Source organism: Psittacula echo (genome assembly GCF_963264785.1).
Source record: "Psittacula echo genome assembly, chromosome: 6".
NCBI classification, from domain to species: Eukaryota; Metazoa; Chordata; class Aves; order Psittaciformes; family Psittacidae; genus Psittacula; species Psittacula echo.
Genome location: NC_137743.1, coordinates 65,765,146 through 65,780,435, shown reverse-complemented (window position 1 = coordinate 65,780,435; position 15,290 = coordinate 65,765,146). Strand labels below are relative to the sequence as shown.

Genomic DNA, 15,290 nt, shown 5'->3' with positions numbered 1-15,290 from the left:
TCAAAAAGTACTTTTTGAAGAGATGTTTGTTGTTTTGGTTTGTTTAAGTAAACTATCTGGTAACACCATTAGTGTGAAACACAAAAGAAAAAATAAAAAGAAAATCATACCTACCTGGCTACAGAATACATAAACAGAAAATCATTGTCAGGTGATCCAAGAGTCTTACTATAATCTGTATACTTCTTCTGTGTGGTACTTTTTATATCTTTCATTACAGATTCCATTTCTTTACTGAGATTGGTTTCAGACTATGAACAAAGACATACAAGAAGATTAGTTAATTTTACCCAAAGAAATACAGTAGCTGATTGCAAAGCGTAGCACTTTGATATTTATAAAAACATGTTTGCAGACTAAGAAAAATATGCATTAAAAGCCAATACTGTATTTCACAGAAGGGTTATATTATTCTGAAAGTTATTGTTGTTTGCTGTCAATATGAAAACATCACTGTTTTCTCCATGTCCTAGGTTTAAGGATCTCACTGCTTGTGTTATTTTAAAGCATATTTGCATTGCACAAGTACACAAAAGTAACACTTTGTATTTCCATGAAGACTGGAAGGCTAGCAAAATATAATAGAATTAATTCTATCATTCAGAAAGACCTCATGAAGCTTTTAACACATGAATGTCTGCAAACTGCTCTTTCTGTAAAACAAATAATCTATAGCTCAAAATGTTCATAAATAGACATTCTTTAAATAACTTCCAGTTACAAGGATATCAGGGTTTTTACACTGTAAAAAATGATAAATGAAAATTATATTACATGACTCAATTCTATGTAAATTACTATGGAGAGAAGTGGAATTGTACTTCATAAAAATTATATTAATCACATTTTGTCATAGCTTTTTAATTGTTTATTTTTAGTAGGTAATGCAGTTCAAGTGCTGTAAATATCTAAAATCTCTTGATGTAAGATAAAAAAAAAAATAAATAAATTATGCTGTCTTCCATCTCAGGAAAAAATGAAGTTTCCCAGGTTCTCAAGTTTCTAAGAGGTCACAAATGCAACATAACGTAAAAACTGAAAGGTAGAGGCAAATTAACAAGATCTTTCTGCCTTACACTGATGCTTACTGGGAAAGTTCCCAGCTGTTCTTGAAGATCTTCCACCTCTTGAACAAGATCTTGCATACACTTGTTACTATGACTTTGCCAAAGGCTTCTTTCCACGTTGTTTCCAGGATAACAAGGAAGAACACTATTAGCAAACTGCCTACAGAGGGGACAGGTAAATTCTCCTTTGTCCACTGAAAACCCTTGGAGGACCTGGTCATTCTGAAAGAAAATAAGATGTAGTTGAAATTTGCAAAAGATCATATTTTTTTAGTTTGGTATTTCAGGTGTGTAGTGAAAAAAATAGATCTGTAATCTAAGATTATAAACTAGATCTAACAAAAACTATAAAAAATAGTAATTGGAATAGCTCCTCATTTTAGTGAAAAAGGTCGTAACTACGCAACTGTCTTACAACCCTCCAACTCAACTGATTTTCCTAATTTTTAAGTACTTTTCATTGTCAACAATATCCCCATAATAAACTAGAAATCCTTTAATGAGGTATTTTGAACATTCCACGTGTGTTGTCTCTTTCTAGCAATTCCAATAAAGTTTGAGACTCCTGTGATAAGATCTTTTAAAGACAATTTTATTTTCAGCAATGAGAAATGCTTGAAGATATTTGTCAGAAATACAGGCTGAAAAAGAGCTAATCAAGTAGCTATTGGAGGGCAGCATGACAAAACTCTGAATTGTTTTTCTTTATCATAAAGGATCAAAAAATGGAGCTGGAAGTATGTGGAAAGTAATACTCCTGAGTATTCCTATTACTGGCAAGCAACACTGCTTTACTTTTGTGAACTGCCTCAACCATCTCCCACTCCTGTGAATTAATGGTGACTGTAATTTAAACTTCAAGCTATCAGCCCAGAAAGCTGAGACTTTTACATACCTTTCTGGATGTTGATCTCTGATTGTATTATGTAAAAAAAAAAAAACGGTTTATCCATATGAATACAAGTCTATATAAATTATTTCAGTATTAAGAAAACTAGGAAATAGTTTAAATTATTATGCATTCACCTAGGTAGTAGTAATACGTAGGATCAAAAGTTCACTGAAGTAAATTAAAAATCTTCAAGAATACGATGAGATGGATTTACAGTTTACTTCAATTTTAAGTGAGGATCCACTGAAAAAGGGACTTCAGCGTGTATATGGTGCAAAAGATTACTTTTCCAAAATTCAGTAAAAGAAGATTCTACCATGAAAGCCCAGACTTTACTTAATTATCTTGATGACAAAATTACCCCTGAAAATCATCTTTACAGTCATATGGAAAAGTACAGTTCATCATGGGGTCCAATAAACGTGGCACAGCTTCCAATTTCTCTAGAGCAGGTTTCACAGTATGACCAATGCTGATACTAGAAATACAAAGCACTGCTCATAGTTTTTCTCAAAATGAAAACAAAAATCAACAAAACTTATGAGAAAATAAAACTAAAGAAATACCACATAAAGTAATCTTGAATAAAAAGGCTGTTTCATATGCAAGAAGTCGTCATCAATTAGTCTTCATTTTGTTACACTAAATAATACAGAATGAAATGATTGCTAAAATCTGATGACTTCTACAACTGCAGAGCTTGTGGTAGCATTCTATGGTGCCATTCAGAAGACTGTGCTGCAAGAAGCTGAGGGGGTTAAAACAGGCCAGCAGCATCAATGGAACACTACTACCCTGCATACTGAGACCATGTGAAAAGAAATGAATGTTTTTCCTAGCCAACGGTTTCTAAGGCTTGACTAACAAACAGTATTTTAAAACCATATACAGCAGTAATTTCCCAACAGTATTTCCCAAGGAGGGAAAAAAAGCACAGTTAAAATTCTTTTAAAAAATTAAAAATTCTTTTTATTTTTATTAAAAAATGTATTTTAATATTATTTTATTAAAAAAAAACCTTTTAAAAAATTCTTTTAACTCACTTCTCTAACCTGCACGTATATATGTAACATATACCATACATACCTAGAGATAAAAAATATCTAACTTTCTGTAACTCAGTTTTCATATTAAGAACTAAAAGCACAAGTTTATACTTGTAAAATTCCTCTCATTTTTCTTCCCTTTCTCTGTAAATTCTAACACTTGAAACACCAAAATATGAATCTATGAAAAAGAAATGAAAAAACTGTAAGAAACATTTTACCTGAAATCCATACCAGAAATAAAAACTCGTATTACTGTATTTTTGTATTGTTTTACAACAAGGTTATTTTAGTGAAGTACTTTTTATGACATGTCAGAATAACTGAAAACAAAATACTTCTGTTAATATCGTCAAGGTGTGATAAGAGTTTTAGTATCTAGAGTTCCTGAAACATAATAAAACCACCTTGTTCATTCACATAAACCCAGTCTTTCTTTCTCTGAATTGAACAGCATAAATCCAATTGATTCCACTAAGAACAGTTCAGAGCCAAATAAACAAAAATGAATTTTTAGTTTCACTTACCCGTAAAGATTCCATGTAGGATTTGTGACAATCTATGTGTAAAGTGTGACCACAAGTTTGTACATAAACACCTCCTTCCCAGCCTATTGACACTGCTTGCAGGCAGGAGCTCTGGAACAAAGCAAAAAATCATGAGAAAAAAGAGCAGTTTATATGAAGTTATTTGGACAACTTATTCTAAGATTTAAAAAACAGATTTTTATTTGCATGTTATCAAATCAAAAGATGTGGAAATAAAGAAAAAAATTATTTTATAAAGTATTTAAAGTATTTCCTTATGCTAACTTACACAGCTGCCATTATGCTATTCTTTCCAACAAGGAGAGAAGCACCTAAGTTAAACTTCTGCAGTTCTTGTCACTTAAGATAATGGCTTCTTTAAAGAACCTCATGTATTACAACATGAAGACAGCTCTAACTCTACCATCTGTTTCAATAGTACAAGTTATCCCATGTACAAGTGCAATGGACTGTTCCAACACACCTAGTTCAGCTCCGTATGTAACCAAAATAACAAGATCACAGTTATAAAATTAAACCCTGATCTGTTATTAAAATTCAGCGTAAACGCTTTTTAAAGAGTTTTTAGTAAGTTGTTGAAAAATGTTATGAATAATACATGGTAAAGGGAAAAGAGAACAGACATTTGTTTAGTGAATTGAGTTTTATACTAGGATTGTTTTGAAAACATTGGCCACATTCAAAGACTGTACTTACAGCCCAAGTGTGAAAAATAAAGTTACCTCAGTGGCAGTTCTCAGAAAATAATGAACTAAAAAAAAAAAAACCAAACCCAGGCACCACTGCAAATTTTGATAAGGAATTCTGGAAAACTCTCCTGCAGAATTTGTAGCTGTAGTCAAATTACTAAATCTCCATGTCTCAAAAAAAAGAAAAAAAGAAATAAAGTTCATACACAGACTGAAATGTAGATTCTGGTTATACATTTAAGGAACAGAAAAAGATTTAGAGCTACCAGAATTGGGAAACAATTTTTAGTGTAGACTCACTCTTACTGTATGATGCAAAACCAGGGTACTATGAATAACCAATTCTGACAGTTGTATTTTCTAAGGATGTCCTAGCATTGCATTTTTTTCTTGCATACAAGCAGGAAATTAAAAAAAAATTACAAATTCAAGCCACAAGACATAACCCTGTTTACCTTGCCTCAACCTGACATTCGTAATGTGCTGTGACCCTCTCAGGCCACAGAATAAGAAAAAACTTTCTTTTTTTTCCTGTTGGTTATTGCATGATTTAGTAAACTGCACTATTTAGTAAGATCATATGGTATACCTGGATAAACCCCACAGAACAAATGTTTAATTTGGGAAAACCTTTATTTATTGCATGTATTTAACAAGGCTGCTTAACAGCAGTTACAGAAGATAAAAAACCAACCCCAAAGTCTTAGCAGGAAGACTTTTTCTCTGTTCTCTTGAATTCAGAAATAAAGGAGAGCCCAAGCAAGCCACAGGCTGGGGATAGAGCATACCTATATCAAGTTATCTTGAATCACTGTGTGATTCTGAAAATAGTCCTATTGATATAAGCATATAAAATTCTATCTCCTAATCCTTAGTCATACATCTCTATACTAAAAAGAATCACTTTCATTGATTTTCCTTTCATGTGCAGGAATTCTACTCCCGGACTGACAGTGAGCATCAAATATCAGCTAAGAAAGCACAAGAAGAATCTTTATGGAAAGAGCTGGCCTGTTCTGCCCATTCTGTAATGCAGCACAAAGCTTTTGAATATTTTTTTTCCCTGCAGAATAACCTATATCTTGCTTCATAACTTCAAATTCTTACATCTAAGAGAAATTATTTACTTGCCTCCTGAAATCTTTTGTTAGAGGAAGGACATCTACTGAGAAGGACACATTTGATAAACAAAAGGACTTCTTACTGCTTAGCTCAGCTGAACAAGACACTCAAGACACTAACAGATGTTTCCATTTTAATGCCAAAAGAAATTTAAGGATTAGCTCTTTCATGCAGAGACATTTTTTTTAGCACAGTAGTGACCTGGAAACTTGCAAGCAAGTATAGTCAATTCAACTAATGTTTATATTAGGACTGTCATTTTTGAAAGCAGGATGCATTTGCTCCTTGCATTACACGGAGTATTTTAGACTAATCTGCTGGTAGTGTTACTGCACAGAAATAGAACTACGCACTTCGGTGAGATCAAGTTTTTGAGATATATTTTGCTTGCAACCCCTTCCATCTGTAGTATGCAAAAGTGAAAATAAAGCTACAGTATTGTTTCCATATTTTTTATCACTTCAGTAGGAAGTGATTCCTACTTTTCAGTAGGAAAAACATATTCATTAATTGTTTGAAACTATAAACAAACATCCTCAGTGTCAAAAGAAGGAAAGCTTGTTCACAGATTCTTTCTGAATTAAAAAAGTCTTTTGTTCAGATGTTCAGAAAGAATTTCCTGCTTGTATGTTTAAAACTTTTACTTCCTAGAAAGGAAAACACCTCAGGAGAAGGTGCTCTTCTGAAAATGTTGCCCAATTTTTAAAACAATACCAACACAATTACGGAATTTACTCTAAATTAATCTACAGAATCTACATAAGAATCTACAGAATTTACATAAGCAAGCTTGGATGCTGTTAGCAACTTTCAATTATCTGTGGATGACAGTTACAAGAAAGCTAGCAATTCTGTCACAGAAAAAACTGTCACAGTTTTGACTCCTTAAAGCCAATATTTAAGCTTCTAAAGGCTCATTATTTAGTTAGATCTGTGTGAAAGTTGGCATGTCACTTGGAATTAGTCTATAGACTAACTTCTCCCCCAGAATGATTTCTCAGAACAGTTATGTATTCTCTTACATAGCTGTTTCACACACTAGCAAGGAAAGTCACAGGCAGCACTTCCACAAAGTTCTACGACTGAACATGTCCTGCTCAGCAACAAGAGTTGGCTCTCAAAATTAAATATTAAAAGATGTAATGTGGCTTTGTGAAACAATGCAAAACTCTGCTTGAAACAGCTAACAGAACTGCAAACTAGACAGTGACATACCAACTAATATAAAATTGAACTTCATTAATGTTGTGCAGAGTTGAGGATTCAGCAGAAGAGGATGAAGTCTTCTGCTGGTCCTTTCTTTCCATCCACTCATCCTCCCCTTCCCCTTCTCTGCAGCGGCTCAGAAAACTGTTACAGGTTAAAACAACTCTTTCCACTAACTAATGAAGAGTAATTCCTTGATCAGGTTCTCTGAACAGCCACAAGAAAACTGGTGTTTTGAAAATAATACATAAGACAGTAAACCCACATCTCAATTTGTGGTCATACTGAATTGCGAAATAGAAGATCTGTATGGGTACTTAATGACTATATAGCCTGTATATGTACTAGATGCCAGAAGTGTAACTCTGGGAAAGCCAGGTGCTATTTAAAAATAGGGACCCTATCAGATGTAAATACTTCATAACTACTGCAACATGACACAGCACTTACTAAATGTAGAAATGAAAGAAGAAGGACTCTAAGTTGTAATTTCAGTTACCCTTTTACACAGATTTTTCGTAAGTGGCAGTATTGTTCATATGAAATACTTACATCTCTGAAGTATCGCTGTAAAGTTGTAAGCCTCACATCATGCAGTGCTCCACAGGTATCCCAAGGGTATATTTGCTCCTCTTCAGTAGTTGGTAGTCTCTTCGGCTCAGTGCTATTGCGGCATTGTCCCAACACTGTATGAAGAAATGCAGCAACAAAACAATACACTAAACAACTAAGAAAACAACCAGGAAGTTCTGGTTTGTAACTACAATGTGCCTTTTTTTTACTGTTTAATATCAAAAAACTGTTGTGCTTGTACATGAAGTACATACATGTACACACATATACAGACACATTAATGTCTATTTAATTCTCTTTTTCTTTTAATACCTATTTTCCTGCAGTCCTACTATATACTCCTGGGTTTGCAAAGCTCATAGGAACTAGGAGGAAACCCAACCGTTCGCTTTTTTCCCCAAACATTTGAACATTTTCTCAGTACCCTCAGATCTATATATGTGCCTTATGGAGGACCACCCACAAAAAAAGAGGACACACTGTCCTTCCAGGCTGCATGAGACACAATGGTATTTATGCACACATTTTAAAAGCTGCAGAAACACTGCTTGTCCAACAAGTCATATATTCATACCTGAGGATGCCTGTAATAGTACAACGAGCCCTGTAGGTCTGTCTTCAGTAGAAGGACCACTTTGTCCACAAATAACACAATCATATATGGCCTCAGAAACATGCTGTTCCGATGTAGCTACCTCCATGGCAGTATCAGCCTCTGGCGATTCTAAAAAAGGGTAAGAAAATTCATATTAAACAGAGGGAAAGAAATCCAACTGCATCTCCACTGAAGTAGTGACAAAAAAACCCTTCAAAATAATTCCTCTAGTTTATCTATAACTAAAATATTGGAAGTAACTTGAAACTAACCTTGCTGCTTAAAACAGAAAGATACCCGTACAATGAAGTGCAAGTTTTCCCATATTCAAAATTATTCCCAGTGGAATGAAATGTTTAGTTCAAGTTTTGTATTAAAGTTGATCTCTTTAAAACTTATATAAAGCAGAGATCTAGCTTCTAATTCATTAGATACTATACTGAAAACTCTGAACACAGAAAAATGAAAGGCAATGAATACGAATCTCTATTAAAACCAGATTTGCTCATAACTGATTGACAACAACTGTAAGGAGAAAGTTACCCTGGAGATGTATGATATAATTTTAAGATGCTTAGAAAAGGTGAATCTAACATGCAACTAAAAATGAAAGATTTTTTAAAATATGAAACTTGGACAATCTTTAAAAATTAGCGGTCATTAAGAAACCAATCTGCTACTATGCAAGATGTCTCAGAGAGCTGGTTTTCTAATGCCCCACAGTATAATTTCCTAGGTGCAAAGACAGAAACTTTCGAGGCTAAGGACCAGCTTCAAATTACTTATGCAACTGCACTTGATGTAGCTGGTTGCACTTGGTTGTGCTGGTTTCTGGGCAGGGGGCTAACCGAGGCAGAAGCAATTTTATCTTACACAGGTAAGAATTCCTTATTGGCTTGAAAGAAAAGCACCATAGGACTAAATGATCCTCTCCTGACTGCTCAGGAACACATACAGCCAGTCGCTTGACCTAGAATGTAAGGGTGCTTTGTTTCTTCCCTAGAAGATAATTTTTTGCAAAACAAAAACACTTCCTTCCTATCTTCAACCATGCCCTTTGTATCTCCTTGATTAAGTAGGCCAAGGTGATGGATAGAGAATCCAAAAACCTTGAGTGCAGCAAAAGTCCTCACACAGAACTGTTCCTAGGGGAACTGCTCTCTTCTTAAAGTCCATGAGAAGTTCAGCAGTTCACGCTGCTTAAGGAGAAGCATGCTTGACGCCAGGCAGCATCTTTCCTTGCTATGAAAACCTCCATGCTATGCTCTCACTCACAGGGCAGTATCAAAATTACACAATTTCAGTAACTATTGGTTTCCTAGTCAGTTATTGAGGGTCACATGAAAGTGAACTCCGATCTTCACTGACATGCAATTATTAATATTGTACACACATCTATCACCATCTAGTGGCAGTCAGATGTACAATGACAAAAAAAGCAGAATGCAGCAACTGCACATGATTTATTTTTTAAGTTCAGATATCCAGGAAATCTCAGAGCAACTGTAGCACAGAAGGAAGTAAGAACTAAAGCTATCTTTTATATTTAACATCACCTCATAATAGTGTAACGCATGCTCACACATACTTGTGTATGAGAAGCACACTACATGAGAATGACGGCAGAGTTTCAGCCTTCTCACTTATCTACTCTAAAATTTGTCAGTACAACATAAGATACACATCCATTCAATACTTTTTAAGTGTAGAAAGACACTGTAGCGCATCAATCTGATTTTGAAAAACTCAATGGATGTCCTCAAACTCAGTCAAAATTTAGTTTACAAAATACCATTCATTCATAGCAAATTGCATATTTTAAACCTGAAGGAAAAAAACCACACATCTCAGTGTTTAAAAGGTGTTTCCAACTGGTTCAGTATACACAAACTATATTTCTATTGCCTATGTGCAACCGGCACATAAAAATCAGGCTAATTTAATTTTAGAACTTAATGATCTAATGCATGTTTCCTTCGTAAGTACTTAGACCAAGTGATAGGCTACTTGACAAACAATCATATTTCAAGAACTAAACTTCTAGCATCAAGGAAGACTTCCTAATAAAATCATCTCCCCCAGAGGCAGTGAAAGAAAACAAAGTCAACTTACACAAAATCCAAGGGCAAGAGAAATTTGCAAGAATTTAAAATCTCAAATAATTAAGCAGACTTAAATAATTCCAACGAAACAAGCAAAACCTCCTCCTCCCCAATTCTTTTTGAATGGACTATGATAAGCCTTGATTACTGGCTTAAACCAGTTGTCAGCTTCTTCAGAAGATCAAATTCAGGCAACGGTCTGTTTGAAAGGGTACATTTTGGCTGCATAATTCCTGGTGTGAAAAACATATTAGTGGCAGACCAGAAAAAAGAAAGCAAGCTATGCTTATAACAACCATCTCATTCTCGCCTTTCTTGCCCTCCTGAGTTTTGCCTCTGTGGAGCTCCTGTGGAAGCACCAGACCCTGCCACATCAGCTACATGATCTACCTACACTGGCAAAGACCAGGACAAACATGTTTCAACTCAAAATACTGTTGAAAATGAGAAACACTTTTCTGCAACCTTCTTCTAAAATATTTCATTAATATATTGATACTTGTACTTGGCATGCCTCCATTCCACTTCACTTTCAGTTATGTGTTTCCTATTACACATAGGGAAAAATAAAACTAAATTGCATTTTGCAGCAATAGTACTCATATGGAAGCTTTAAATGCCCAGAAACAGAGCTCCACAACATTTTTTTCCTCTTGCTCCATTTCATATAAAGAAAAGTACAGAATTGCTTTGTGTTTTCCACAGCAACTTAAGATGCATTTATTTAAAATGACTGGAGCTGCAATGCTATTTTATTAATTTGATTTAGAAAGTATAAGTTCTTACTGATTTTTAAAGCATGAGCTAACATTTCCTAGCTGACAGGATGCAATTATAAAAAGACAGCTCAATAAAAATTATTATTTCATTAAATGGCTTTTACACTGATGAAAAGCCTTTTACACTGATGAAAAGCCTTAAACACTGACTTTAATATAACAAAATTCCCTCTATTCTACCTAAAAAACCCCACCCAAATCACCATCAAGAACTGCCACATGAACAAAGTTTTATCAGTTGCAAATAAAAGGCGAAGAATAACCTAAATCTCCTTATCTTGCTTCCCGTGGTACACAAGCTCCCAAAATTTTTTGCTGACACTAGGGAGGTATCTCTATGAAAAACAGCACTTGTGTGCTACGTCCCAGAACAATGTTGCCTTACTGAGTGCCAAAGGAATCCTTTGCCAGCTATTTGCTAAGATACTGATCCTGAGGCATATTACTCCTCCATGTTTCAAACAGTTTTTGTAGGAGCCTGCAGTCTTGTTTTGCATGAAAACCAATGTCATCCAAAACAAGACAGCTCATCACTCTAGAGGAGATTCACAAAGTAAGTAGTGGCAAAAAAGAGCAAGGAAGACCAAGGTGGCTTTAGCTGCTAAGCTGAAGCATGTCTTTACTAGCCAGGCAGCAGTCATACAAGAGAGCAAGCATATTTTACATCAAGCATTCTTTATAATACAATCAAAGATGCTTACAGTTACTTATTTAGCTCTTTGTACCACTAGGAGTTAGGGTTCCAAAGTAACAAAATCCTAGCACTTCCTACCTCCTGGCAAATACTGATCACTCTAGTAAAAACTGGCACACTGTTGTATTGCAGAATGCTTTGCTGCTCTAATTTTATTTCAGTTCTGTTATCCGGAGCCAAAAGATTCACTCCTATTCTTTCCCCTAGCCAGCAAAACCCCAGAACCAAAAGGGCCTTGTAAACACAGTAAATATAGTTTACAGTCTCTGTTGATGGTAGTCAACATTTTTCCTGCTCTTGACATTTTGTGTCAAAGTGGCCCCTTGGCATCAAAGCAACCATTAGTATGCTAATACTCTTCACCCTGACCCAGCATACATAATCACTAGAGATCAGTACCTAATTTATTTTTCTATCTGGGTTCAGAAGATTGAGTGTTAGGAAATGTATGTCACCTTGCATTAAAACTCTGCACTTCTTTTTAAGTCTAGCTAAGGAATTTTCTCTTGAAGGACAAAGTAACATCCTGCCAAGACTCACGTCATAGGAAAGAAACACAAAGATCCTACCCCATACTTATCATGAGCATTTAAAGAAACAACAGCAAAAAAACTCCAACATAACCACCACACTGGGCACTTCAGAGACAGCAAAACCACTGAAGGAATGCAAGGTATCTTAATTTACAAAATAACCGATTCACAAATTTTCACTAAGATACATTTGATTAAGTAATTCAGCAGCTTGCCTGGAATAGATCATAATATTTCATGTTTATAAAACTTAGATCTCTATAAATATCACTGTTATTTGTTAAAGGATACTATTAACCTGGAGCAGAGGGATTAATTTCTGTTCTTATCAAGTCCTGCCTGAAAGGCAGCTGAAGTTTCAAAAATCCCTAGCATGGAGTTTCACATCACAGCAGACAAACCACAGCCTCACACTGAGGTAAGTGACCTCAAAACAAAGATGTAGAAGTAGCTGTTAGTAGGAGACTAGAAGAACTATGGCATTGACACTGTATATGACTACATGAGAACACATTAGTGGCTCACTAGACATTCTTCTTAGATATTTCAAGAGCTCTATCTCTACTATTAGAAAGATGTTTCTTGGTTTATTTTTCTACTTTTTACATTTGTCTTGCAGTCAAACAGCTAAAGACAGCACAGTGGGTTCTGTTCCATCCTAGTTCATTAACATAGCTGTTTCTAAATTTCACTTAATTACTTCCAGGCAAGCTTGAATGGCAATGCAGTTCTGCAGATGTCACAGAACGTAAATAGAAATTAAGAGGGGGCCCAAATGTAAAGGGGTACATAATCGGGTAACATATAATTTTACAGTAATTATATGCAAGAAAATGCCATCCTTTACCTTTTAGCATCTCAGATGAATTTGTGAATTGCAGTTCAAATACATAATTTTTGCTGGTAAGATGAGACATTCAATATTGAAAAATGAACACGTAAGTGGTAACAACTTCCTTTTAAGCCATGTTTCACTGCAGTATCCCAACAATCAAAGCAGAGGAATGCCTCAGCGGATTAACAGTGGCTCTGTGTATTTTAATAAAGACTTTGGAAACTATAAATTTTATGGGGTTTTAATAAAATGATCTTTAAGCTTTGGCTATTTATTATTCCTGTCATCTTCTAGACACATTTGTTTTCAGAGTATTTTCAGTCAAGAGAGTTATTATGAATTTTCTTTAGTGCCATACCCACAAGCAATTACACCAGTTCTCACATTTTATTGGTGAATCACATCCACATTTCATAAAGAAGTTTTAAAAGACGATGATAGTAATAACTTGCTCAAATGCCACCAACTGAATCAGTGAGAAAGCCACAGAGCTGAGGCCTCACCATCCCTGCATTCTGACAGTGCTATTACTGTTACAAAAAACAATCGAAATTCAGGAATAAACCTACTGCTGAATTTCAACCTATAATAAAAGTAACAGATGTAATAAAAAAAGGTAACAGTTTGAATGTGTGAGAGGGGAACACATTATAACTGACTGATTTTAGTATGAAAGGGGTTTTTTTTGTTTTCAAACAAAATACACTCAGCTATAATACAATTCAGGGTAAGCCTATTAAACATAGTAGTTTTCAATTTAATCATTCCAGAAAGACTAGCTTCAGAATTCTTGCCATGTCTTGTGTATTAGCATTATAGCAACAATAGTTTCTGCAGCTTTTTCAATAATTTGCTTTAACATATCAATACTGCATTCACAGCTGAAACAATTAATCTAGGTTTTTAAATAAATCCCACACACTATAATGGAACAGATACTTCCTTTCTGCCAGTCAGAACCTAAAAGCTTGTTAATACTGGGCTATAGTACAAATTCAGCAAACTTTTCATCCCAAACTCAGAAAACAGTATGGCAACTTAGAAGACACTCAAAAAAGTTGGTTGAGAAGAAAAGCAATTTTTCAGCTAACACAGTACCTGGAATTCTATTAAGCTGTTGCCAAGAGAAGTCTTCATGCAGAACAATTTTATGAAAACATACTCCATTGAGCTGATTCTATCTACTGCTGTGCATGACCTGGTACAACTGACAACTCGCACTACGTTTTATGGTCACATATCTGAAGTTATTCATTATTTAAATACTAAGAAACAAACAATTTCACTGTTGCATGCCCAAGAACCTTCCAACGCACAATCATAAGCACAAAGGGCCCAGGTTTGCCTGTTAAAGAAATTAGGGATTCTTTTAGATATCTGACATATGTAGTTCAGTAAAAGCTACCAGTCCTTGACATAAATAAATACTGTGCAATTTATTGATTTACCTAATTTAACTAATGTGGTTCATCCACAAATCAAAGTAGTTACCTTAACCACAGCTTATAAAACTCAAGAATGGGGTATTTATGCAAGCATATGTATATATGAAAATATAGCTATGACAGGTAAATATATATAGCTACAAGTGATTTCATATACAAAAGCATCAACTTTAAAGTTGCAATATCAAGAATTTGTAATATAGCTGACTGCAGAATCAAAGATTTCCAATTGCTTTCAATTAGCCACAACCATAAAAAGACTTAATTTTTAATAAGTAGAACAGCATGTTTTTAATTCTCTTCTTCCTTACTGTAACTAATAGATTAATAAGAAACAGCTACCCATTTAATAAGCATGACTTAAATTCATTTTTATTTGTGGATTTTGTTTTGTACTGCACACCCTCCAAGCATAGCACTATACATATAGTCATTAATTTGCTGAAGAAATTTTAATGACTGCTTTATACAAGACTTTTGTAAGTATAAAGGAATAAATTTTCTCAGCAACTTATGAACTGGAGAGAATTTAACAATTTAAAAAAAATCAGACTTCTTCAGCAAAAGCAGTTGCCAGCACTTAAACTCAAATCGAACTACACAGCAGATGATATTTGATTTAAAAAGGGGAGGCAAAGGGGAAAAAAAAAAAAAAAAAGTACCTCAATTTCTGCCTTCTTTTTTTCAATCTTTGAAAAGTGCTGACTTTCAATGAAATAATAATCCAAAAGATTAAAATATTTTCCATTCCTCAGTTAAACACAAGCAAATCAATCAAGAGTACATGCTTCTACACAGCAGAACGTGAAACTATTTACCCTCAAGAAAAACAAGAGCTGGTTCTGCTGTAAAGCCTGTGCTTGAAATAGAATGTTATCATTTAAAGCAACTGAAATGATCTAAATATTATGCTTTCCTTAATTCTATACAGAGATTTAAAATGGAAAACTTTTACCTTAAATTTTAAGACCTTAATCTTAAATTTTAATATTAAAGATTGAAGAAAATGAAGTCTTTAAAAGACAAACTAACTTTGGGACGTTAAGTAAATACTTCCAAAAATACATCACACATTTCATTCACTGTGTATTAAGAAACAGTAGTAACAAAATTATTTAAATATTTTCAAGATAATTTAATTTATTCTTTAGCAATTCTGTATTC

At 34.4% G+C, this 15,290-nt stretch overlaps 1 protein-coding gene across 1 annotated transcript in view; it reads right to left on the bottom strand.

The window, feature by feature from the left end:
• Positions 1–15,290, bottom strand: part of UBR3 (ubiquitin protein ligase E3 component n-recognin 3) — a 113,287-nt gene that overhangs the window by 38,979 nt on the left and 59,018 nt on the right. The window contains 5 exon segments of the mRNA XM_080621699.1: positions 115–251; positions 1,089–1,289; positions 3,533–3,643; positions 7,123–7,256; positions 7,718–7,867. Of these exon segments, the coding sequence (XP_080477825.1) occupies positions 115–251; positions 1,089–1,289; positions 3,533–3,643; positions 7,123–7,256; positions 7,718–7,867 (733 nt within the window).